The 27,885-nt window shown below is 38.1% G+C and overlaps 1 protein-coding gene and 1 pseudogene across 16 annotated transcripts in view; both read left to right on the top strand.

The window, feature by feature from the left end:
- LOC140639128 (BTB/POZ domain-containing protein KCTD7) overlaps positions 1 to 27,885 on the top strand; it is a 94,829-nt gene that overhangs the window by 51,732 nt on the left and 15,212 nt on the right. For 10 of the 16 annotated variants that reach the window (XM_072837589.1, XM_072837591.1, XM_072837593.1 and 7 more), the window contains 2 exons: positions 1,478 to 1,644; positions 15,466 to 15,635. In XM_072837589.1, the coding sequence (XP_072693690.1) occupies positions 1,478 to 1,644; positions 15,466 to 15,635 (337 nt within the window). Of the gene's footprint in view, positions 1 to 1,346; positions 1,645 to 15,465; positions 15,636 to 22,241; positions 22,389 to 27,885 lie in introns of those variants that run through there. The other 6 variants (XM_072837590.1, XM_072837600.1, XM_072837598.1 and 3 more) reach the window with 3 other exon arrangements.
- LOC140637730 (grpE protein homolog 1, mitochondrial pseudogene) lies at positions 17,893 to 25,761 on the top strand (annotated as a pseudogene).

The raw sequence follows: 27,885 nt of genomic DNA, 5'->3' as shown, positions 1-27,885 counted from the left end.
TGAAAATGTAGACAAAGAACATTATTTTATCCAGTTTCCCACTGCACTATTCTCAGTAGCTGATCCTATTTCATGAGAAAGTGGAGGTCACTAGGCATGAATTTTAGCTTTCTCCCCTCTCCACAGCAAAATGTACTAATATCTTTATGTTAACTTCTGTTTTGTCTCAGAGGGAGGTGTGTCCCTATTCCATTCTCAGACTAACACTTCTAAGCTGTGATTTCCTTACTGTTTCTTACTGCTTCCATTTGCGACCTTGCTTGAGATTTTCTATAGCACTGTTTCTCATAAGAATCACCTGGAAACCTTATGAAAAGAGGCATCACTGGACCTCACCTTAGAGACTGATTTTAATAGGGTGGGAGTGAAGTTTGAGAATTTGCATTTCTAACAAGTTCATAGGTAATACTGCTGGGATCACCATATAGAGCCATTGTTCTATGGACAGCCTTTGAGATTTATTATAAATACCTCAAATTAAGCTCATCCTAGGCCAAATTTATCGTTTTTATTTACTCTAATCCTCAGTCCCAACATTTCCTCCTACCTGTCCTTCATCCTGTGTCAATTAATGGCATCATAGTTTTATTCAGTTGGCTAAAAACCATTAGAATCATTCTTAATTTCTCCTTTACCTGCCACATTGTCTGTAACTAGTGATAAGTAGAACTTATTCCAGCTCAGAGAAGTCTTTTGAATTTCACCCTTTCTCAGTTTCCAGGTCCTTATTTTCTCTCACTTAAATCTTTGTATTCTTAATTATTGCCCCTGAAGTTATCACATAGCTACCTGCATTACTTTTATAAAACACAGATCCGATAATGGCAATTTATTGGATTTACAGTCTTTCTTGGTCCCCACCACATGATGAAATCGAGGATTATAATGGATTTGACATTCAAGGTTTCTTACCCTGGTCACACCATCAGTGACCATGCTAAACTTGGTCCACAAAAGAAACCACATGCCTTCACATTTTTAGTTCCCTCTCCGTGGAATGTCCTTTCGCTCAGAGGAACCGTGTTCATCTCTTCAGACCAGCCTAAATGTGACCATTGTAAAGCCTTGGGCTTCTTCAGCAGATTGAGTTGTTCTTCCCTATGTTCTCACGGCAGTCGGGTTTTACTCTCTACTGCAGGAGCTATCATATTATATGGTAATTATTTACTTATCTCTTTCTCCTTTTCAGCCTTGAGCTTGTTAGGGAAAATGACTAGAGTTTACTTCTTTTATGTAACCTTAGTTACATTTAGTTAGTTACAATGAATGAATATGATCCATGGAGAAGATCCCTTTTGAAGTCTAAACTATCCCATGGAGGGATAGTTTCTTATCATACACCTCAGACCTATTTGGTGTGTTTAGGCGCCAGTTCTAAAAATTTTAGATCCCCTTGCAATTCACTGAGTAATAATTTCAGATACAAGGAAAACTTAGAGGATGTGTGGCTCATTCTTAATCCTCTCTTGAATTGCAGACTTCAACGGGAGGAGGAAGAGGCTTTTGCCAGCAGTCAGAGCAGCCAAGGGGCCCAATCCCTTACATTTTCCAAGTTTGAAGAAAAGAAAACGAACGAGAAGACCCGCAAGGTTACCACAGTGAAGAAATTCTTTAGTGCTTCTTCCAGGGTTGGATCAAAAAAGGGTAATTTTCTTTCCTCTCTGCTCAAATGAGATACAGAATAGATCCACAGTGCCTGTGGGCTCTGCTTTTTAATAACTGTAAGCATTTAGGGGATAGCAACCCAGATTTGAAACTGAAATGGGATTTAAGGGTTAGAAAATATATAAAATTGAAAATCTTCTTTGATCAGAGGTCCTTGTGTGTTGGAGAAGCTTGTTTATTACTCTGTAGGAGTAATAAAGATAATTGAAATAATGTAGTTTTGTTTATAAAATGTATTATCATCCAAATATAGATCTTTTTGGATGTTTTCTTTTTTTGTGCCTTTAATTTTTGGATTCTGGTTTATTCTCCTTTGTATAATAGCCTTACTAACCATAACTTATTAGAAATGACTATATCTAGGCTTAAGGTTATGTAACAAAGAGGTTTTCTGAGTGCTTGAGAGAGAGCTTGCATCTTGAAGAAATATATAGAGAACACATAGGAAAAGGCTGGCTTTGAGCTTTTGGAAGGGTGAAAGTAACCCGTAGTAGATATTTTCTAGAGCATAGATTTGTATGTACATTATCTTTTTTGTCTGCTTCTTAAAATGCTATATACCTAGCAGAAGGATTGTCATCAAAGTTAAATGTGTTCTAACTGGTCAGCAGACGGGCTAGTTGAAGTGGCCTAGCTGGAAGCAAGAAAGAATGTCTGTTGTTAGGACTTAGTCTTTGAACCTTCATGTTGGTAGTCAGAGTTATGCAGTAAATTTGAAATGGTGATGGAGATGGGGCTGATGCTATCAGAAGAGATGTTTTGGACAAACCCCATCACCTCAGGTAGTTGTCAGGAATTTTTTTTTTGTCTGCCTGAAGATAGTGAAATGAACAATAATATCACACCTTAAGATCTTTGCTGGTCTTTCAGATTTAATGGCTGCTGTTTTGTCTTATTAGAAGGAGAAGTTACTTCTCAAAACACATTTCTTCTCTTTAATAATGCAAACCTTTAAATAATCTTTTTGTTCACATGATTAATTTGAAATTGTTTCTTGGTTGGCTGTCACTCCTAGCAGTTTTTTCTATTGTAATTAGAGAATAATCAGTACCTGTTAGAATTAAATTCAGAATGAATCTGGCTCATGATCTATTTATTAGGAGGTAGTGTAGCATGGTGGTTAAGAGCGTAAACTTTGGAGTCTCCTTGTTTGAGTCTCAATTCTGTAGTTTAATAGCTGTTGTGACCTTGAGTAAATCTCTTTAAGCTCTCTGTTCTGAGGGGCAGTAATACCTGCTGTAGGCATGTCTTAAGAATTAAATGAGCTGATGCAATTAAAAGCATTCAGCATAGCACCTGACAAACATAGTAAGTCTCCAATAAATGGTAGCTATTTATTTATTTATTTATTTATTTAAAAAGATTTTATTTATTTATTCATGAGACACTGAGGGGTGGGGGCAGAGACACAGGCAGGGGGAGAAGCAGGCTCCATGCAGGGAGCCCAATGTGGGACTTGATCCCGGGACTCCAGAATCATGCCCTGGGCCGAAGGCTCAACCACTGAGCCACCCAGGGCTCCCAAATGTTAGCTATTTAAAAATACAAGTTGTTTTCCTGGTAGTATAAGCTCTACTAGTAAGGATCTCAGGGGTATTAGGGTCATTTATTCCTATTTAGCTTAAATTATGTTTCTTGCTTTGGGGAAGTTCTCATTAACCTTAGGAAATTATGATATACAATAAAGTGGTAAAATATGAAATAGTGTAGAAGTTATAAAACCAATGGCTTTAACTGCCTCATTTTATAAATAAATGACAGTATGAAATCCCATAAATATTAGGTAACTTACTCAAGGTCATTTATTGTATTTAGATTAGAACTCAAGTCCCCTAACTCCTGGCTCCATTTTTTTCCATTATATTCCTTGACCTCTTGTAAATACGTGTGTGTGTGTGTGTGTGTGTGTGTTTGTGTGTGTGTGTATCTGTATCTGTATGTGCATCTATATCTGTGGATAGATACTTGATGAGGTGTCTGTTACTGAAGTACATTACATTCTTACATTCAGTGCCTATCCTTGGTACTTTTAAAAAATTGTATCCTAAGAATATCTGTATAATATGCATTATATTATGAAAGAAGATTTGTACTTTAAAAGAGACAATTCCAAGTTGTTTTTATTTAAAAAAATTGTATTGGTATACTTCTTAGCTGCTTTTCTTTTCAAGTGGTAGACTGTTACCTTAGATTTTAATCTTTAGTTGTTTTGGTCTATAGAAATCATAAAGACCTCAAAGTATTGAAAAAAATTTAGGTGTATTAGAAAATAAGATCCTATTTGATCTTTGTAGACTACTTCTATAACTTTGCTAGATGAACTTTGCATTTCAGACTGATTATTTGGTCTTTGCCTGTTGGATAAGGTTGCCTGTACTACAAGTGGTTTTAATTTATTGATTCTCAACTAAAACAAGCCTTTTGTATTCTGTATTCTCTGTTTTACTTCATTAATACGTGATGCCTTTGCTCTTGATATTTTTCTTGCTTCTATCCGTGGCGTGAAAGAAAGCTCTTAAACCAAGGCAGGTTGGTAGTAAACAGAACATAAATATAGCCTTCTAAGGAGTTTGAAGAATTGTAGTATCCTGTTAAGAGTTGGATGCCCTTCAGAAAAGGTTAATGGAATAGTTTTATTAAAGACTCCATTTACTTACAGTTTTTAAATTTCCAAAGTAAGGTTGAGAGAGCCATTATAACTTAATAGAGTAAGTCATAGTTGGTTGGCCATGTTGAAATACTTGCTGATTCATTTTGAAAGCCCTTTTTCTTTTAGAGCTCAAGTAGAATCTTGTTGCCCTGAATAGAATCTTACATGCGTCTTTCACAAACTAATCTAAAGGCAGTGCTCATAGGAAGACTATCTTTTCTTTTTTTTAGAATTAAAATACCAATTTTTCCAACCAGACCTTAGATTCTAAATACTAAGCTTCACTAAAGAGAACTCCTCAAGGGTTCCTTGGAGAAAAGACTGATTCAGGGGCTGGAGCAGGGAAAGAAGGGCTGTTCAAAATTTGGGGACATGTCAAAGGCCCAGAAGCCAGCTTCTGTGGATTCCCACTGGCCAAATTTGAGTATTAAATAAGGACAATAAATGGAATATACCTGACTGAATAAAATAATCCATTATTCCTTTCAACTAATAAAATAGATACATGATTAAAGGAGAAGAGAAAGCTCTCTCTCTCTTTTTTTTTTTTTAAGATTTATTAATTATTTATTAGAGAGAGAGTGCTCTAGAGTGTGGGGTGGGGGACAGAGGGAGATGGAGAGAGAATCTTGAACAGACTCCCTGCTGAGCAGCTGAGCACAGAGCCAGCTGGGGATAAAGATGCAGATGCAGGGCTCCATTTCATGACCCTGAGATCATGACCTGAGCTGAAATCAAGAGTTAGATCCTTAACCAACTGAGCCACCCAGGTGCCCAGAGAAAACTCTTTTGACTAATAAATATGGAAGGAGTGATAGAGATAGGAAATCACCATTTTGCAATCATTGCAGTAAGAATTGATTCAGGCAAATTTCATCAATCATTGTTAAATCTGGGGTGAGAGGAGAGTTTCTTAAGGAACAAATTATGAATATCATCTCAAAATAACTCCCGACAGCAAATTTATTAATTACAAATAGGAAAATGGTAGCTATGTAATTATGGGAAATGGACTTTATATACCTCCAGTTATAATACTTTGAGAACGTACCATGAATTATGTAATATTCAAGCTGAGAAGTTATAACCCAAATCCAGTCATGAGTAAACAGCAGAGAAACCCAAGTTGAAGGGTATTCAATAAAATGACTTGCCTGTATTCTTTAAAATTGTCAATATTATGAAAATAAAGGAAGGCTAGGAGTCCTTAGAGGTTAAAGGAGACTAAGTATATGTGACCACCAAATGAAGATGTGACCCTCAGTTGGATCCTGTGTAAGGAAAAAACCCACAGCACTTTTTTCAGGAACTATACCGTAGTAATGTAAAAGCGTATCCTTGTTATTAAGAAGCACTCATATTAAGGGATAAAGAGTATGATATATACAATACCTGAAATTTTTATTTATTTATTTATTTATTTTTAAAAAGATTTTATTTATTCATGAGAGACACACAGAGAGAGAGAGGCAGAGACACAGGCAGAGGGAGAAGCAGGCTCCAAGCAGGGAAGCTGATGTGGGACTCCATCCCTGGTCTCCAGGATCAGGTCCTGGGCCAAAGGTGGCGCTAAACTGCTGAGCCACCCAGGCTGCCCATTACCTGAAAAATTTAGAAAAACTTAGCAAAATGTTATAATTTCATGGATCTGAGTAAAGGGTATAAAGAGATTATTTTTTTAAAGATGTATTTATTTTTAGAGAGAGGGAGGGAGAGAATCTCCAGCAGATTCCCCACTGAGTGCAGAACCCCAGCAAGGAGCTTGATTACAAGCTCCTTGTAATCAAGGACCCTGAGATCATGACCCAAGCCAAAACCAAAAGTCGGACACTTAATCTCTGAACCACCCAAGTGTTCCTAAGGAAATTCTTTGTGTCAGTCTGGCAGCTTTTCTGTAAATTTGATATTATTTCAAAATAAGACTTAAAACCTTAATCCTCCAGCATTCAGTGCTGTCCCAAGACCTGAACTTTACATGTTAATTAAATAGAAGCATAGTGTTGATTACATCGTCTGAAGGATAACTAATGAATTGCTACTTTAATCATGAGGGCCACTTTGACATTTAGATGAAACTGAGGTAATGATTCCCCAAGTTCAATTTAGAACTGATTTTATAATTGTGACTATTTTCTGACTTTCCTTGGTAAGGACTATGAGAAATTTTTTCCCTGTATGGCATATTTGGTGTCTTTTATTCTTTGACACCAACTGGGTGGCCAAGAATTCAGTCTTTTTTCTAACACTAACTACCCAGAGTGAGAACGAACTTCACAGCCCAAAACCCACTGTCAAGGGCTCAGTCCCACAAGACTGCCCCTACCCCAGACATACCTCAGGAATCGGGGCACCCATACTTCTAACTAACCAGCTATAAGTCAAGAATTCCTACAAGGCTCTCCTCGGGTTTGACAATTTGTTAGAATGACTTTTATAGAACTCAGGAAAATAATTATAGTTTATTACAAAGACTACAACACAGGAATAAGCAAATGGAAGAGACGCAGAGAGCAAGGGGGGCCCACCAAGCTATCATGCCCTCTGTGGGCCATACACCAATGTGGAACTCCACAAACCTAATCATTTAGGTTTTGTTTTTTTTTTATTATTGTTAAAGATATTATTTATTTATTTACGAGAGACATAGGCAGAGAGAGAAGCAGGCTCCCTGCAGGGAGCCCAATGTGAAACTTGATCCTCCATGACCCCAGGCCCACTCCCTGAGCCAAAGGCAGACACTCAACCACTGAGCCACCCAGGCATCCCAATTTAGGGGTTTTTAAGGCAGCTTTGGTTCATAAGCATGACTGATTAAATCATTAATTGTCTATAGTTATGGAAAATTATTTAATGATACCTGTAAATATTACCATTATAATTCAAAAGCATATATTATTCTGCTTGGAAGGCTTTATTTTTTGTTATTACTTTTTGAAGTTTTTATTTTTATTTTTTTAAGATTTTATTTATTTATTCATGAGAGACACAGAGAGAGAGAGAGGCATAGACACAGGTAGAGGGAGAAACAGGCTCCATGCAGGAAGCCCAACATGGGACTTGATCCTGGGTCTCCATGCCCTGGACTGAAGGCGGCACTAAACCGATGAGCCACCCAGGCTGCCCTATTTTTATTTATTTTTTAAGATTTTATTTATTATTTGACAGAGAAGGCATGAATAGTGGGGGGGGGGGGGGAGAGGGAGAGGGAGGAGCAGATTCCCTACTGAGCAGGGAGCCTGATACAGGACTCTATCCCAGGACCCTGAGATCTGTTATAGCAGATGCTTAACAGACTGAGCCACCCCAGTGCCCCTTAAGTTTTTATTTAAATTCCAATTAGTTAACATACAGTGTAATATTAGTTTCAGATATACAATCTAGTGATTTAACACTTCTGTACACACCCTGTGCTCATCATCGCAAATGCACTCTTCAATCCCTGTCACATGTTTTAACCCCTCCCCCCACCCACCTCCTCTCTGGTAACCATCAGTTCTCTGTAGTTAAGAGTCTGTTTCTCTCTCTCTTTTTCCCCTTTGCTCATTTGTCTTGTTTCTTAAATTGCTCACATGAGGGAAGTTATATGGTATTTGTCTTTCTAGGACTGACTTACTTAACATGATACTCTCTAGCTCCGTTGATGTCTTGCAAATGGCAAGATTTCATTTTTTTTTTTTATGGCTGAGTAATATTCCATTGTGTATACACCACATCTTATCCACTCATCAGTCAGTGGACATTTGGGCTATTTCCATAATTTGGCTGTTGTAGATAATGCTACTATAAATATCAGGATGCATGTATTCCTTTTTTTTTTTTTTTTTTGCATGTATTCCTTTGAATTAGCATTTTTGTATTCTTTGGGTAGTGTGATTGTTGGATTGCAAGGTATAGTTCTATTTTTAACTTCTTTTTTTTTTTTTTTTTTTTTTCCAGATTTTATTTATTCAGGGCAGCCCCTGTGGCACAGTGGTTTAGCGCCGCCTGCAGCCCGGGGCGTGATCCTGGAGACCCGGGATCGAGTCCCACGTTGGGCTCTCTGCATGGAGCCTACTTCTCCCTCTGCCTGTGTCTCTGCCTCTCTCTCTCTCTCTCTCTCTGCATCTCTATGAATAAATAAATAAAATCTTTTTTTTTTTTTAAGATTTTATTTATTTACTCAGACACACACAGAGAGAGACAGAGACAGAGACAGAGAGGCAGAGACACAGGCAGAGAGAGGAGCAGGCTCCATGCAGGGAGCCCGACGTGGGACTTGATCCCGGGTCTCCAGGATCACGCCCTGGGCCCAAGGCAGCACTAAACCGCTGAGCCACCCGGGCTGCCCTAAATAAATAAAATCTTAAAAAAAAAAAGATTTTATTTATTCATGAGAGACACAGAGAGAGAGAGAGAGACACAGGCAGAGGGAGAAGCAGGCTCCCTGCTCCATTCTGAGAATGGAGAATTTCAGCCAAACTCCATTCTTGAGTGCAGAGCCTGTCACGGAGCTCCATCTCATGACCCCAAGATCATGACCTGAGCTGAAATCAGAGTTGCACCCTTAACCAACTGAGCCACGCAGGCTCCTCAGAAACTTTTTAAACTGAGTGTGTAGATAGGGAATGAAACACTCAATACTCATGGCAGACTGTTTATGCTTGAAATTAGTATTACTTATATAATATGATATATACATATAGCATATATTTGTACATTATGTAATGTACTTTCTACATTAAAATTTTCTGTATTAAAGTCGAAGAGCAAGCAATCGCCATCTAGATCCTAGCCAAAATATGATATAAGGGAAGTTATTCTTTTCTGTCTTTCCTTCTGAACACCCACTGGCTATCCAAAATGGCCTCATCTCCTTCTGTACCTGAACTCTGCCTCTCTCAGTTTCCACTCTGTAATCCAGACTTCAAACTTCTGATCTTTTATTGGGAGGTTGGTTTTTAGGAAGGTCAGAGAGAAACAGCCAAGTGTTAATTTTAATAATTTGTACTGGGATCCCTGGGTGGCGCAGCGGTTTGGCGCCTGCCTTTGGCCCAGGGCGCGATCCTGGAGACCCGGGATCGAATCCCACGTTGGGCTCCCGGTGCATGGAGCCTGCTTCTCCCTCTGCCTGTGTCTCTGCCCCTCTCTCTCTCTCTCTCTGTGACTATCATAAATAAATAAAAAATTTTAAAAAAAATGTAAAAAAAAAATTTGTACTAATAACTAGAGAGCAGAAGTAACCTTTTTTTTTTTTTTTTTTTTTAAGATTTTGTTTATTTGCGAGAGACACAGAGAGAGAGAGACAGGCAGAGACACAGGCAGAAGGAGAAGCAGGCTTCCCGCAAGGAGCCCAATATGGGATTCAATCCCGGCCCTCGGGGTCACACCCTGAGCCAGAGGCAGTCACCCAACCGCTGAGTCACCCAAGGTGTCCCCAGTATTAGTCTTGATTTACTTTTTTCTTTTGTAATTTAAGATTTTAATTATTATTGTTTTTAAGATTCTGTTTATTTGAGAGAGTGAAAGCATGCACACAAGGAACAGCAGAGGGGGAGGTAGAGAACAAGCAGGAGAGGGACCAGCAGACTACACTGAGTGTAGAGCCTGTCATGGAGCTTGATTGCAGGACCCTGAGATCATGACCTAAGCAGAAACCAAAAGTCCAACACTCAACCAACAGAGCTACCCAGGTGCCCCTAAGATTTTATTTTATTTTTTAAGAGCAGTTTTAGATTCACAGTAAAATTGAAAAGAGGTTGCAGAGATTTCCCATATGTCCCTTGCCCCCACACATGCACAGCCTTTTCCATTATCAGCATCCTGCACCAGAATGTTAAGTTTTGTGTTACAATTAGTAAACCTACATTGACACATCATTATCATCCATAGTCCATATTTTACATTAGGGTTCATTCACTCTTGGTGTTATATATTTTATGGATTTGGACAAATGTATAATGACATGTACCCACCATTATGGTATCATACAGGATATCTTATATTTTATTTTTAAAAGATTTTTATTCATTTATTCATGAGAGACACAGAGAGAGGCAGAGACACAGGCAGAGGGAGAAGCAGGCTCCTTACGGGGATCCCAATGCGGGACTTGATCCCAGGACCCCAGGATCATGACCTGAGCCAAAGGCAGATGCTCAACTGCTGAGCTACACAGGTGCCCCTTCATTTACATTTTGAAAGGATTTCTAAAGTCATTATCCGTCTTTGGAGAAAAGTATTTGTTGGAGGGAAGAGTATGCAGAAGCAAAGCAATAAAGGGATGGCTAATGTTTCCCTACCCTTAACTGGCCTGCAGACCTCCCAAGTCACAGGGATTGGTGTTCCTTTGAAGAGTCTTCAGTCCTCTCTTTGGCATGCAGAGTTAATTACAGCATAGTGAAGAGCTTGGGCTTTGGAGTCCAGGCACATAGATCTGGGTTCAAATTCTAGCCTTTACCACTTAAGAAACTGCAACATTATGTAAGTTACTTAATAGGCTTGAATAAGGCCTCCTCTTCCTCATTTGTAAGCATCATAAATGTACCACTGTGTAGAGTAGTGAGGATTACACAAGAAAAACTGTAAAAATACTTAGCACGGGATCCCTGGGTGGCACAGTGGTTTGGTGCCTGCCTTTGGCCCAGGGCGCGATCCTGGAGACCCAGGATCGGGTCCCGCATCGGGCTCCCTGTGCATGGAGCCTGCTTCTCCCTCTGCCTGTGTCTCTGCCTCTCTCTCTCTCTCTCTCTGTGACTATCATAAATAAATAAAAATAAAAATAAATACTTAGCACGTAATAAACATTCACTATATGTAAATTATCTTTTTGTTGTTGTTAGATTGAATGTGCATTCTTTTTTGTTGAGTGAAGAGTTCTATATATGTTATCTAGGTCAAGCTGGTTGATAGCATCGCTCAGGTGTTCTATCCTTACTAATATTTTTTGTCACCTATAATATCAGTTACCCAAAAGAATATTGAAACCTCCAACTGAAATTATGGATTTTTAATTTTTCCTTTCAGTTCTCTCCATTTGTGCTTCCTTTATTTTTTATCAATTTGTGCTTTATTTATGTTGAAGCTGCGTTATTAGGTGCATACACATTTAGTACTGCTATGTCTTCTTGAAGAATTAACCCCTTTTTCATTGGCAGATTCTCCTCTTTATCCTTGGTAATATTCCATGTTCAGAAATTTACTTTTTCCAATATTTGATATGACTATTCCAGCTCTTTTTGATTGTTTGGATGGCATATCCTTTTTGTTTCTTCAGTTTTTAATGTATCTGTGTCTTTATATTTAAAGTGGATTTCTGGGGATTCCTGGGTGGCTCAGCGGTTCAGCACCTGCCTTTGGCCCAGGGCGTGATCCTGGAGTCCTGGGATCGAGTCCCACGTCGGGCTCCCGGCATGGAGCCTGCTTCCCCCTCTGCCTGTGTCTCTGCCTCTCTCTCTCTCTCTCTCTCTCTCTCTCTCTGTCTATCATGAATAAATAAATAAAATCTTTAAAAAAAATAATAAAGTGGATTTCTTTTTTTAAAGATATTTATTTATTTATTTATTTGAGAGGGAGAGAGTACAAGTGGGGTGGAGAGGGAGGAAATGCAGAGGGAGAGGGAGAAGTGGATACCTCGTTGAGCAGTGAGCCATGGGGCTCGATCCTAGGACCCTGGGATTATGACCTGAGCTGAAAGCAGATGCTTAATTGACTGAGCCACCCAGGTGCACCTAAAGCAGATTTCTTACAAGATATATAGGGATCATGGACTGTTTAGGCTACTTATATTAGACTGTTTAGGCTGTTTATATTTATTGAAATTTTTGATAATATGGTGCTAAAACTTAGCATCTTGGTCCTTGTCTTCTATTTATCCCATCTGGACTTAGTTATCTCCTCTTTTCCTACCTTTTTATTTATTTATTTATTTATTTATTTATTTATTTACTTATTTATTTATTTATTATTTTTGAGATTATTTTTTATGATTACATCTTTATTTTCACTATTGGCTTATTAGATGTGCCTCTTTTTTTTTTAAGTGGCTGTTTTGAGGTTTAAAAAATATCTTAACTACTCTATATTCATAGTGTTATACCAGTTTATGTATTAGAATCTTACCAATAGTATTCTTAGATTTCTTCCTCCCATTCTTTGTGCTATTATTGTCTTACATTTTACTTATACATAGGATATAAATCCCACAATCCATTATTATTAATTTAGCTTTAAACAATTACCATCTAAAATTTTTTTTAATGAGAAAATGTTTTTTATATTTGCCATTGCTGATGTTCTTTGTTCCTGGCTGTTGGGAAATGAATTATTCCCATTTCCCCCATCTACCTCCAGTATCTGCAAACCATTATTTCATGTATTTTGTCTGATTTTCTAGTTGTTAAGGTAGTAAGGTAAATCCAATCCCTATTACTCCATTATGATTAGGAGTGGAAGTACCAGTTTGAGTGAAGGATTAAACTCTTTAAGTATTAAAGAATTTTTTCTAATCATACAGGATGTCAAGAAAAATTTTTGGTTTTCCATATTGGTAAAAAATGTTTCAGGAAGGATGTGGCCAATTTATAAGTTGAATTGTACTCTATTTATTTGCTTAGAAAATAAGTAGTACATTCAGATGGCTCAAAATGTGTATGGTCCCTCACCCATATAGTTTCTAGCCACTACGACCATTGTTCTCCCATATTCAGACAGTCTTTATCATTAGTTTCTGATGTGTTCTTATGTTCTTTTATTTTCATTTATAAACACATAAAATTTTATTACATATATTCTGCTCTATATAATGTCCCATTTTATGGATTAAACTACAATTTAGTCCCTTTTTAGTCTTCTCTTGTTATAAGTAGTACTAAAATGAGTGGCCTTGTACATATTTCATTTTGTGCATGTGCAGTTAATTTTTGAGAAATTGGGTCATAGGATAAATGTATTTTTAATTTTGATGATTATTGCCAAGTTATACTCCATTGCATTTATATCATTTTACACTCCCACCTCCATAGTATGAGAGTGCTTCCTCCTCAGCATATCTTCATTAACATCAGATGAAGATTTTTGTCTGTTAATTTTTAAAACAGCATGTCCTTTAGTTTTAAGTTGTGTGTTTGTTATCATGACGGAGATAGAGCATGTTTCCTGTGGTTAAGATCCAATTATGTTTCCTTTCTGTGCACTGTTAGAATTCTTTACCCATTTTCCTGTTGAACTGTTAGATTTTTTCTCTTCTTTTTTTTTTTTTTAAGATTTATTTATTTATTTGAGAGAGAGAGAGTGCTTGTGAATGGTGGGGGTAGAGGCAAAGGGAGAGGGAAAGAGAATCCTCAAGTAGACTCCCTGCTGAGGGTGGAGCCCTATGTGGGGCTCAGTCTCCGGACCCTGAGGTTATGACCTGAGTTGAATTCAAGAATCAGCTGCTTCACCAACTGAGCCACCCAGACGCCCCAGACTTTTTTCTTCTTTATAGGACTTCTTTTACATTAAGAAAAGTAGCTCTTTGTGATATAGCTTATAAGTATTTTTTCCAGTTTGTTGTATGACTTAGACCAGTAGTATTTTTAGCTACACATATAGTGGTTTTGTATGTGTGTGTGTGTTTTTCTTTTAGTATATGTGCTGCTGAAGCAAGCACATTTTTTTTCTTTTAATGTGATTTTAGGGCTTGTACAATTTGAATCATAGGATACACCTGATAATTTGAAAGATATGCAAATACTTCATTTAGAAAGATAACTATAAAGTGCAACTTTATTCTGCTAACTACTTAATAGTATAGCTTGGAGGAGAAAGGGTGTTTTTGCTTTACTTTGAACATAAGTCTAACAGGTATCTCATAGTTTGATAATCAGTTATGTAATAATGAGAGAGAGATGGAATCTTTACCATAGTTAATAGTACATTCTTTTAGGTAGTCTAATGTGTTTATGCCTCTTGAATAATCCAGTCTTTTATAAAGATTATATTTATTATTTATTAGTGAGAGCATCAACAGTAGAGGGAGAGGGAGAAATGAGCTCCCTGCTGAGCAGGGAGCCTGATGTGGAGCTCGATCCCAGGACCCTGACCTGAGACGAAGGCAGACGCTTTAACCAATGGAGCCACCTAGGTGCTCCTTGGATAATCCAGTCTTCCCTTAAAATTTTAGTGCAGCTTCATCATTAAAATGTATCACAGGTACTATAAAGTTCAAAAAGTGGAATTATAAGAAGTTACTCTGAGAAAGCAGGTAATAAGTTGATTTCAGTACCTTCAAAAGATACTTTGTCTTCTTATCTTTCTTTTTGTATAAGAAAGAACTTGTGAAGTTATGAGGTAATTTAATTTGTTACAGTTATTGAATTAGCACAGTTCAAAATGAGGAGGCTTGGAACGTGATCAGAGATCAGATGGTAGTTCGTGCTGTCCAAGAGCACTTAACTTTATCTTAACACCCTTATCTTTGTTCTATAAAGGTCCCATTTTACTTTCAGTGTATTAATTTGAAGAGGGGAAAGAGTTGTGCGGCCACAGAGTAGACAGTGTTTTATTTGTTTCGCTTTCCTCTTTGCTATATGTTCTGTCATGATTACTGTGCTACTTTTTGATATATTCTTTTACTTTGAGCAGTATTGCTTGAAAGCTGACTAGTGGGTAAATAATTGTTAGTCTCCATATAGAGTAGCCTTGTTGACAAGTAGAACGGATTTGGAAGATTATTTATTTATTATAATTTTATTTATTATTATTATTTTTTAGTTATTTAACATCTTATAAGTATCCTAACATTTTTGTGCTTCTACTGATTGTTATTTTACTTATTGACTAATTTTGTAACTCGTGTAGTTTTTGAGGAAGTTCAAGATAGTGGTGCTATTTCAGTATTTACAATGAAGTATGTAGATCAAAGCATGATATATTTTGGCTAAGAAAATATTAGAGTAACTTTTATTTGAATGGGAATATATATATAGTAGTTTTATCTGCTTGTAACTCCTAGTCATAAAATAGATTTAGCTCACTTTTTAAGTAAAGTTGTCCAAATATTTAAACATAAAGCAATTTAAATTCAAGTTTAACTTTGATTAAGTATAATTTAAATAATCTTAAGTTACATACTTAAAGTAATTCCATGCATGGATCTTCTATGTAATAAAACTCATTATGTTTAATTTTCCCAGCAGAAATTCAGGAAGCAAAAGCTCCCAGTCCTTCCATAAACCGGCAAACCAGCATTGAAACGGATAGAGTGTCTAAAGAGTTCATAGACTTTCTCAAGACCTTCCACAAGACAGGCCAAGAAATCTATAAGCAGACCAAGATGTTTTTGGAAGCAATGCATTACAAAAGGGTAGGTTGATAGTAACCACTTAGAAACATAGAGTTTTGATTTTAGGATAGGTCTTAGAGATAATCTAGTGTAACTTTGTCATTTTATACCTGGGAAAATCAAAACCCTGAGATATTACTTACCTAAGAAATGTCACGGATTCAAGTTAAAACCTAATTCCCAGGCTAGTACTTTTCCACTGCAACTCTGTGGTGTTTGGATCATCTTTGCATGGAAAGTCTGACGCCAACGCCACTTATATTGTGTGCTTTAGTAATAAGCCTTCCTAACTTGTCACCTTGTAAGTAGTATAAACCACCAAGACCAAAAACATAGTGTACCTTGAATTCTAAATAACAGTCATTAGATCAAGGAGCATTCATGTTAGCGTTTTTTGTTTTGTATTTGGATACAAAATACCTCTCCTTGCTCAGGTAGAGAAGGGAAACCTAGAATTTATATTTGGAAAGGTACCTTAACTATCCAGTTTCAGTCCCCTTATTATTATTATTATTTTTTAAGATTTTATTTATTTGTTCATGAGAAACACGGGACGGGGTGTGGAGGGGAGGCAGGAACACAGGCAGAGGGAGAAGCAGGCTCCATGCAGGGAGCCCAATGTGGGACTCGATTCCAGATCTCCAGGATCATGCCCTGGGCTGAAGGTGGTGCTAAACCACTGAGCCACCCGGGCTGCCCTCAGTCCCTTTATTTTATAGGTGGGGAAGGTGAGAGCCAGAGAGGATAAGTGACTTGTTAAGGTTACACAGCCACATTCTGCCAGTGTCAAAACTAGAACTTGTGCCTTCCACATGTGTGTATTTAACCCATAATTTCTAAACTGTAATTTAGTTGCAATAATTCATAAGACTACTTGTAAAGGGACTCATTTTTGTAAACAATCATCAATTTTATTTGTAATGTTCTTCACCTGTTAAACTCAGAATTAACTCTAAAATCCCCTTCTGTAAAGTGAGAAAGTCTTAAAAAAAAAAAAAAAAAGAGAGGGATCCCTGGGTGGCACAGCGGTTTAGCACCTGCCTTTGGCCCAGGGCGTGATCCTGGAGACCCGGGATCGAATCCCACGTCAGGCTCCTGATGCATGGAGCCTGCTTCTCCCTCTGCCTATGTCTCTGCCTCTCTCTCTCTCTCTCTGTGTGACTATCATAAATAAATAAATAATTTAAAAAAAAAAGAGAGAGAGAGAGAGAGGGAATAAATAAAGCAGCAAGGTGATGAACTGCTTGGCTGTATTCCAGCTGTAGTCAGGAACACTAGGCTAATAAGCAGTCATCTTCTGCCAAAATACTTTTTAGATATGGAATTCAGTTTTAGTAAAGGAGAAAAGAAGCTTTCTTTCTTGTTTTTTGGTGTGTAGATACACTGAGAATAAGTAAGCAGCCCTGTTGTTGGTTTTTTTTTTTTTCCTAAAGTATTTGTAAACAGTAACATTTAAAGAAAGCATAGATCATTGATGTTTTGAGTTAGAAGCAATGATAGACTTCCTCAGTAGGGAAACATCAGAGCTCATGTGGTGTACAACTTTCACTTTTTAACCAGAAGTAAAAACTAAGGCTTTGTAGTTATTTATTCTTTAGCCCATACAGAATGTTTACCAGATATCTATACTGTTTTGGCATATATACTACAGTACATATAGCACATATACTCTGATGCTATATTTTAGAAAACCAGTCAGCTCATTTATCAGCTCATCAGAACCGATTTATTCATTTTTCTTTTGCTCAGAACTATAATGTGCTCTTGTTCTGTAATAATTTAGTTGACTTTTAAATCAGTACACTAAAGTATAAAGGTAGTTAACTGGTGCAGATACCATTATGCCTAACTTTTAAAGGCATCACTAATTGATATCAGAAAACTGGATAGGAAACCAAAAAAAAGGAGAACTGGATAGGGCTTCAGATTCCTTGCATTTGAAGAGCCATCATGCAGCCTGTTTTCCATTTCTGCTCTAGCCCTAAATGTTCTGTGGCTGAGTGGCCAAGTCTTATACATGTGTGTTTGGCATCTAGCACAATACCTGGTGCATACCTGATAATGAACAGATATTTGTTAAACTGAAATGTCCCTGAAGAAGCCCTTCTGGATAGTTGCTGAGATAATGAAGTGTGTCATAATGAAAGGTTCTACTCTCTCTACTCAGTTCACCAAAACTCAAAACCTTAACTTAGGCTTAAGACTCGAAAACCCTAACTTAATGTTATTCACACTAAGTAGACTTTCTAAGTCATCTTATTCTAGTGACCTGCACAATATGAAAACTTATATGTTTGAGCCCACCCTGTTGACATTGGCATTAACTGGTAATTTTTTTTTTTTTTTTTTAAGATTGTATTTCTTTAAGAGAGAGACAGAGCACAAATAGTGAGAGGGGCAGAGGGCAAGGAGAAACACACTCCCTGCTGAGCAGGGAACGTAACTCAGAGCTCAATCCCAGGACCCCCGAGATCATGACCTGAGCCAAATGAAGGCAGACACTTAACTGACTGAGCCACCCAGGCACTCCAAATGTAATTCTACTGCATCCCACAGTAGTAGTCTTCCCAAAATTTCTGTGATACAGAACACTGAGTTACTCTTGTCCATATCTTTTTCTACTGCATTTCTGTTTTCTCCAATCCTAGTGTAGCCAATGGTAAGCAGCCTTTTCCACATATGAGTCAAATCTAGGAAATAACATATTTACAGAACTACACTAGAAAGGTTGGGGTTTTTTCAGCCATTTTTTTTAGATTTTATTTATTTATTCATAAGAGACACAGAGACAGAGACAGAGAGTTAGCAGAGACACAGGCAGAGGGAGAAGCAGACTCCACGCAGGGAGCCCGATGTGGCACTCGATCCCAGAACTCCAGGATCATGCCCTGGGCCGAAGGCAGGCGCCAAACCACTGAGCCACTCAGGGATCCCCCTTTCAGCCATTTTATCTTTGTCATGAAACAGCAATCTGTATTCAGACTTTTTTTTTTTCAATTTGCTCATTCCAGAAAGGTATCTCTTTGGGCTGAAATTTCATTCAGCCCCTACATAATTCATACAAACTGCAGTAATGCAGCGTGATGCTTTTCCGTTCAACAAATGTTGTTATTTGCTCAGACTCTTCTAAATCTGTTTATTTTTGCCATTTTTTCTTTTCGATTAATCTTACTAGCTACTTAATATTAAAATATGCATTTCTTATAGTTCCTTTTAATGTTCTTTAGAATAAGAGATTTTTATTGCAAACAAGATAAGCAGCTACATCATTAACACAAAATCATTTGTATTTATGTTGTTATCAGACTTTCCTCTTCTTAGAAGTCATCATAGCAAAAATTTAGGTTTTACTGAGAAGATGGCTGATGGGGGGCTGATGGCAAACCTTACAAGGTTTAGTTTTTTTTAAACTTATCACAAAAACAACTGGAATTTAAGAATTTTACTGTAAGAACCAAGCTTTAAATAGGCCTAAGAGTGACCATGGATTCTAGGATGTATATGGTCACCAATGAAATGAGGGATGTATAGGTTTCTTTTTTTTTTTTTTTTTTTTTTTTGATGTATAGGTTTCATTTGTCATTTTGGACAAAACCTTATGTGTCTAGGGTAATTTTAAATTAGTATAGAGACCCAGCTAGATGTTAACCTTTCCCGTTATTACTAGAAAACCCTATTTTCTAACTTAAAGAGATCCCTGCCAAAAAATAAACTTTTTCCTACAAGTTTATTTGTATGAAAACGTTTTCAAAACACACACAAAAGGGCAGCCCAGGTGGCTCAGCGGTTTAGCCCATGGCGTAATCCTGGAGACCCGGGATCAAGTCCCACGTCGGGCTCCCTGCATGGAGCCTGTTTCTCCCTCTACCTGAGTCTCTGCCTCTCTCTCTCTCTGTCTCTCTCATGAATAAATAAATAAAATCTTAACACACACACACACACACACACACACACACACACACACCAGACTGCAGTTAAATCAAAAAGATTCTTTTGCTGCCCAAATTGTTTAAATCCTACCCTTGTTAATTATTAATAAATCCTTCAGAAACACTCCCCTAGTCTTAAAGTGTACCCTACTCTTTTTTTTTAAAGGTTTCTTTTTTTATTTATTTGAGAGAGAGCGCATGAGCAGGGGAAGGAGTAAGAGGGAGAAGCAGACTCCCTGCTGAGCAAGGAGACCAATACAGGACTTGAACCCAGGACCCTGGGATCATGACCTGAGCCAAACATAGACACTTAACCGACTGAGCCACCCAGGCACCCAAATTAAAGCTTTTTAGTAAGTGAATTTTGTGTTTGTCAATGCAGTCTTTTAAAATAAATCTTATTTATCTAAATAAATCTTATTTATTTGTTTTAGAGAGCAAGAGAGTGGGGGAGGGGCACAAGAAAAGAGAGAAACTCAAGTGGACTCTGTGCTGAGTGCAGAACTTGATGCAGGGCTCGATCTCAAAACCCTGAGATCACGAGCTGAGTTGAAACCAAGAGCCAGGTGCTTAACCATCTGCACCACCCAGATGCCCCCCCTTCAATGCAATTTTTAAAAAAAGATTCCTTTAGGGATCCCTGGGTGGCGCAGCGGTTTGGCGCCTGCCTTTGGCCCAGGGCGCGATCCTGGAGACCCGGGATCGAATCCCACATCAGGCTCCCGGTGCATGGAGCCTGCTTCTCCCTCTGCCTGTGTCTCTGCCTCTCTCTCTCTGTGACTATCATAAATAAATAAAAATTTAAAAAAATATTTAAAAAAAAATAAAAAAAATAAAAAATAAAAAAAGATTCCTTTATTAGCAGTCATTCATATATGCTTTTTTCCTTACTAAAGAAGCAGTCAAACACAATGTAGACCTTTTGCTACTATCATTGTTCTTTTCCGAGCCATTCATTCTGTGAAATTCTAATACGTTATATAAACTTAAGATTTTTCCTATATTCTCTTGAAAAACTTTTTCTAAACCTGAACAAGGAGAAGAAAATTATAGTAAAATATGGCTATATCTTCATTTACCTTCTCTTTCTCAGAATAAATAGAAAAATAGATGTCCTTCTATGCTTTAAAATGACTTCACAGAACGCCTGGGTGGCTCAGCAGTTGAGTGTCTGCATTCGGCTCAGGGCATGATCCCGGGATCCGGGATCAAGTCCCACATCGGGCTCCTTGCAGAGAGCCTGCTTCTCCCTCTGCCTGTGTCTCTTCCTCTCTCTCTGTGTCTCTCATGAATAAATAAAACTTGGGCAGCCTGGGTGGCTCAGCGGTTTAGTGCCGCCTTCAACCCAAGGCGTGATCCTGGTGACCCGGGATCGAATCCCACATTGGGCTCCCAGCATGGAGCCTGCTTCTCCTTCTGCATGTGTCTCTGCCTCTCTCTCTCTCTCTCTGTGTCTCTCATGAATAAATAAATAAAATCTTTTTAAAAATAAAAACAAAAAGTAAAAAATAAATGACTTCACTATTGTAAATCATATGTATACACAAGGAGTAGTTTGCTCTGCTATGTAATTACTGTTAGGAGAGCAGAAGCATGTATCCAAAACAACGAAACGATAATTAAGAAAATAGGCTTTAGGGGGATCCCTGGGTGGCTCAGTGGTTTAGCGCCTGCCCTCGGCCCAGGGTGTAATCCTGGAGTCCCAGGATGGAGTCCCATGTTGGGCTCCCTGCATGGAGCCTGCTTCTCCCTCTGCCTGTGTCTCTGCCCTCTCTCTCTCTCTCTCTCATTAATAAATACATAAAATTTTAAAAAAATAGGCTTTAATTGTGGTAAAAAACTTGAGGAATAGGGATAGCGGAATAACCCAGGACCCAATTTTAAAATTAGAAGCACAAAGGATGAGAAATGACGTGACAAAACAATAGGAAAACATCTGAGCTGGTACAATCTGTACATCATAAGAACTAAAAGATAAAAAGTTGAGGGCAGCCCCGGTGGCGCAGTGGTTTGGCGCCGCCTGCAGCCTGGGGTGTGATCCTGGAGACCCGGGATCGAGTCCCACATCGGGCTCCCTGCGTGGAGCCTGCTTCTCCCTCTGCCTGTGTCTCTGCCTCTCTCTCTCTCTCTCTCTCTGTGTGTCTATGAATAAATAAATAAAATCTTAAAAAAAAAAGATTAAAAAAAATGATAAGTTGAGTTGATAACTATATTGAAAGTTATGAATGAATAGAATAAGAACATATGTAGAAGAATACAATGATATGTGAGAGAAAATTTAAATCCATGATGGCTCAGTGGATAAGGCTGGCAAGATAGGCTCCGAACTTTGGCATTGACTCTCAGTCCCTCTCCTGTTGTGTACAGCTGAAAAACAAAAGAACAGTGGCTAGAATGGAAGAGAGGACATGGGTCAAAATAGAACAGAAGAGAGATACTTCCTCTACAGAGAAGATACTTATGGCAGAGAAGGTCAAGTTAGAAGAGCAACTAGAAGAGCCTATGGAAAAATAAAAGTGAGGTTTGACAGATACCAAGAACTTCCTGCAGAGGAGCCGAAAATGGTGGAGGAGGCAAAATTATATGATATTTAGGAAATCTGCAAGGACTTGCTAGACGTTGCAGGTATTTTGGAGAAAGCAACACAATGTGTGCAAAAGAAGAAATTAAAGATGACAACCCTGTAAACCTGTAGAAAAGCCTCATATTGACTGAAGTCCGCATTCAGAAGGTGTTCAGAAAGCACAGCTTACTCGAATTGAGCGAGCAGTGCTTCAAACTGAGCCAAGTCTGAGTTTGTGAGGCTTTGTTCTGCATTCTTGTTGAAGGGGAAGAGCTGGCACAGGTGAGGTACAAGCTTGTGGGCTTACACCAAGACCTGCCCTGGTGGGTGTGGTGAAAGAAGCTTAACTGCCTCTAACTAGCTTCTATAACTCTTGAAAGGCTGGCTCATCTTTTCTTATCTATAAGTACTTTGATCTTTTCCCAAACCTTGTTGGAAAACCCAAGTGACTAAACACACAACGGGATTAATGAACTCTAATTCAGGAGTCATTGATTTTTAGGATTCCATGTTTAATAGTTTCATATATCTAGAGGAGAGGCCAGTGGGACACTCCTAGAGCTCCAGGGTGTCATGAATAAGCTATATTGGCTCAAACTCTGGTGACATCAAAGTACCTTAAGTGAATACAGTGTCTTTGGGAATTCTTTGTGGTTACTAGGCTGTGCCTGGCTGCACTGTGGTTCTTTGGTTCTTCTGCATCTCACTGTAGTGTGTGGATTAAGGCCCTAATGTGTTTGTTTTTCTTAAAGATATATAATTGAAGGCAAAAGGAACTAGCAATTTAAAAAGAGTAATGGACATAAAACCTCATACCTAAATAAATCAAACTGTTAACTACAGTGCAAAAGAAAACCAAACCAGAAAACAAAACATGGAATTCCAAATTCTAAAGATGAGAGTTCCAGATGAACAACAGAGAAAATACAATTAAGGAAAGAGTCAAAGGCTCAAAACAGGTTGGGGAAAAAAAAAATTTCAACCAGACAATTAGGAAAGTACCTGTCAGTATATAAGCATATAAGAAATTCATCCACCATCAAACTACAAAGGAAAAAATTTTAGGAAAAAAGAAAGATGACTTTACACGTAGACATTATAGAAAAGATAATCCCAGGCAATAGTTTAAAAATACTTGAGGAAAGAGGCTCATTAATATGGCTAGACTGTGATTTTTCTTAGAAAACTGAAAAAAACATTTTGAAACTTTGTAGAACCTAAAAGTTTACTGACACAAACCTCCTGTCACTTAGCTCCTTTAACAGTAACTGTGAAGGATCTGTGTTTTTCTCTACTTGGAAGTTAATAAATTAGCCTGCCATCATTTCATGGATGCTGGCAGAAAAGAAAGCCAGATTATTACTCACAGTGATAGCCGTATCCAAAGTATTTCAGCATTTGTACCAAATTCCTGGAGTGTCAGTTCTACAAGGCATGCAAAAACCGGGAAATGGCTGTGCATGCGGTGAGTAAAGTTAGATAAGAGAATCTTTTATATTGGGCAGTAAGCTTCCCTGACCTCTGCCTCACATGTAAACATTATTTTTATTATTCTGGACAGTAGACAATCTACCCTTTTACTTGAAGGAGGCACTATCTCTTGTCTTCCAAGGATAGTTCTGTACAACTGTCCTTGAAACGATAGTGCAGAACAAAGGCAGCTGTGGCTCTCCACACAAGATATGTGGAAATAGAAGAAATCTGTGTAGAATTGTCTCCCAGTATTTTTACAGTATTAAAAAGGGAGGAGCAATGAAAAATGGTCACAGTTATTTCTTCTTTCATTCAACTAATTGAGCACTAGCCGTAGGCATGGCCGTTTTGGGCACCGGGGATATAGTGATCAACAGTGCCCTAATGGAGCTCACATTTTAGTGGAAAAAATAGATAATAAATAGATGTGTAATACAACATGATAAGTCCTATAAAGAATCTAAAACAGGGTAAGAGGACAAATTGGCAGGGGAGTTATTTTATTTTATTTATTTTTTAAAGATTTTATTTTTATTTATTCTTGAGAGACACAGAGAGCAAGGCAGAGACCTAGGCAGAGAGAGAAGCAGGCTCACTGTGGGGAGGGAGCTTGATGTGGGTGGGACTTGATCCCAGAACCCTGGGATCACAACTTGAGCTAAAGGCAGACACTCAACCGCTGAGCCACTCAGGTATCCCAGGGGAGTTATTTTAAATTGTAAAATACTGTAGTGAAGTGTAAAGTCTGTGCAATAGAAATAGAAATACAAAAAGACATTGTCTGAATAGTAACAGAATTGTGATGATTGTGTAGAGTGAGAGGAGGAATAGGTGATTCATTACCACTAGTAAAAGGGGCTATTTAGGCCTTTAAAAGGTCATAGTGTTTTTGTTAGAAGTCAGTACTAATAATAATCCTAAGAATCAGTGTAGTTTGTTCTAAGTATTGAGATTTGGTGCAAATGAAAAGTAATCATATCTGAGGTACTTAAGTGGATGGAAAGAATAGATAATCTATTGTGGAAGGTACATAAACTGAAAGAATCACAAGAAAAATTATAGCATCATAAAGGAAAAAGAAATATTATGTTAAAATGCTAAGTGAATCCCCCATATCATAAAAATAAAGTTTGTTACAGTCTCATCTCATAAACTCCATAATGATAGTCCTTTTGTTTATTTAAACCCACTCCCCTTAATTTGTTTTTCCCCCATTCCACTTACTTGAAAGGATTTGAAAAGATTTAGAAAGTGATTTAAAGTAAGAATAAGAGAAGAGGATAATTAGATGGTATTTGGAATTTATAAACATGTTCTTATGGACACATTCTTCATGTAGCTGCTGCTTATGATTTACCCACATGAAAGTCCAGGCATAGTATTAAAAATAAGCTCTTTGGGGCAGCCAGGGTGGCTCAGTGGTTTAGCGCCACCTTCAGCCCAGGGTGTGATCCTGGAGATCTGGAGTTGAGTCCTACGTTGGGCTCCCTGCATGGAGCCTGCTTCTCCCTCTGCCTGTGTCTCTACCTCCTTCTCTCTGTGTCTCTCATGAATAAATAAATAAAATCTTTTAAAAATAATAATAAAATGAGCTCTCTGAAGAAATATTCTCCGTGAACTTAAAATTGTTTAGCCCATGGATATATTTGTCTGGTGATCTAATTGAGTGCCAGGATGAAGCTTAGAGGATTTACAATATAAATTCATTGATTGATAGATGAGGGCTAGGTAGGAAACAAAAGCTTGAAGTCTCATTGGGAAGTAGGAGTACAGAAAGGGAAGCCATGTATTGTACAAACTGAGCATGCTTAGATGGAATCCCATCCTGCCTCATATAGAAGCAGCAGCAGGAGTGGGTGGGTAGGGTCAGGACTTTTCTCACAGAATAGCAATGGATCTGCTGGACCTTACACCACAAAGCATGAAGGAGACATTCTTTCTTGTGAGCATTACTAGAAACATCACTACTGTCTCACATACATATTAGTATAAAACAAGAATACTTACTGCTACTACCCATACCTATTTAGAGAAGATTGTTGGAAAATAGATGGAATAAGAAAGATAAGTAAAAGATTTACCGTATGCTCTGTGGCACTTTGTTTTTCTGGCTAATAATTTTCATAGAATTTTTTTTAAATTTTTATTTATTTATGATAGTCACAGAGAGAGAAAGAGAGAGACAGAGACATAGGCAGAGGGAGAAGCAGGCTCCATGCACCGGGAGCCCGACGTGGGATTTGATTCCGGGTCGCCAGGATCGCGCCCTGGGCCAAAGGCAGGCGCCAAACCGCTGCGCCACCCAGGGATCCCTAATTTTCATAGAATATTATAATTACTTGCATTCAGTCTTCCCATTCAAGTTGAATGCTCTCAGAGCTTTTTATTAATTTTTTTATACCCTGTCTGATACATTGGCTGGCAATTCTAATCATGCAGCAAGTGCTTTTAGAGTGGGTAGAAGTGGGATCCCTGGGTGGCGCAGCGGTTTAGCGCCTGCCTTTGGCCCAGGGCGCGATCCTGGAGACCCGGGATCGATTCCCACGTCGGGCTCCCGGTGCATGGAGCCTGCTTCTCCCTCTGCCTGTGTCTCTGCCCCTCTCTCTCTCTCTCTCTCTCTCTGTGTGACTATCATAAATAAATAAAAATTAAAAAAAAAAAAAAAAAGAGTGGGTAGAAGTGCAATTTCTATAAAATTCAGGAAAAACGATATCAGGAAAATCCAAGTGTACTAATAGAAGTGTAAATTCAGCAACATGACAAGATAAATTCACAAAATTCGGCTACAGTTATGACCTGGTAGTGATAAAAAATTAAAAAACCTAGCACAGTATTAAAAATAGTATTTTATATTTTATTATTATTTTTTAAAGTTTATTTATTTATTTGAGTGAGTGAGTGAGGCAGAGAGAGACAGGCAGAGGGAAGCAGGCACCCTGCAGGGATCCCAATGTGAGACTTGATCCTGGGACTCTGGGATCATGCCCTGAGCTGAAGGCAGATGCTCAACCACTGAGCCAGCCACCCAGGTGTCCCTAAAAATAGAAATTTTTAAAGATAATAGTAATAAACAGTCTAATAAGGAAAGCTAGACATTCATTCAAAGAATTAAAAGTTTGGATCTAGCTAAGAAAAATTTAAATTACAATGTTATATTTATTCTAGAAAAAAACAAATATATAATCTTTTTGTGAGGTGAAGCAAAGAGCAAGAATTTGGAAGGATAGATTTCTAAATCTGGCCAGTTTTAAAATATATCCTAAAATGAAAGACATCACAACTATAGGACAGTGAAATAAACCAGGGATTCCAGAAATAAATTCAGTTTCTCAAGAGCCAGTTATATGACAACTGGGGAAACAAGAAGGACAGTGGAACAGCGTTGTTTTTTACTGCCTGCTGCTGAAAACGACAAGGAGGTTTGTAATAGATTACTTATGGTCTGTCTTCTATACTGTGTACCTTACGCTCCCACCAAATAGTTAAACATGAAAAACTTAGAAGTAAATTAGTAAAGTAGGTCAGGATATTTATTTCAACTGTAGAGATATTTATTTCTGTGGAGAAATTTAAAACAGTTTTCAAGCTGCAATTGAACTGTTGAAGAATTGTTCTTAAGGACCAAGGAAAAGTTTAGTGATATTAACTTTTTTTAAAGCTGTGTAATGAAAAATAAAAGATAAAGTGGAAACCAGCACTGGGAAATTGTGGTGAATATAAATAAAAGCTTAACATTTCAAAATGTATAAAATTTGCTTCGTACTGCGTTTTTACTAGACAAGGGCTTGATTTTATTTTATTTTATTTTTTAAGATTTTATTTTATTTATTCATGAGAGACAAAGAGAGAGAGAGAGGCAGAGACACAGGCAGAGGGAGAAGCAGGCTCCATGCAGGGAGCCCGACGTGGGACTCGATCCCGGGTCCCCAGGATCAGGCCCCGGGCCCAAGGCGGCGCTAAACCGCTGAGCCACCCGGGCTGCCCAGGGCTTGATTTTAATTCAGTAAAATGGCTCTTTAAAAAAAATAAGATTTTATTTATTTATTCATGAGAGGCAGAGACATAGGCAGAGGGAGAAGCAGGATCCTCGCAGGGTAGGACTCCATCCCAGGACCCCGGATCATGGCCTGAGCTCACCCACTGAGCCACCCAGGTGCCGCACGCAGATGCTCACCACTGAGCCACCCAGGTGCTGCAACCAAATGGCTCTTATATAAAAAACTAGCTAAGAAAACAAAAAGATCTGCTATCAGGGTTCTCAAAGTGCTCTGTAAGTCCTGTGAAACCCACAAAGTTACTTTGACTA

This window comes from Canis lupus, chromosome 8 (assembly GCF_048164855.1).
Source record: "Canis lupus baileyi chromosome 8, mCanLup2.hap1, whole genome shotgun sequence".
NCBI classification, from domain to species: domain Eukaryota; kingdom Metazoa; phylum Chordata; class Mammalia; order Carnivora; family Canidae; genus Canis; species Canis lupus.
Note: the sequence above shows the minus strand (reverse complement) of the source record. Positions and strands in the feature narration are given on the sequence as shown.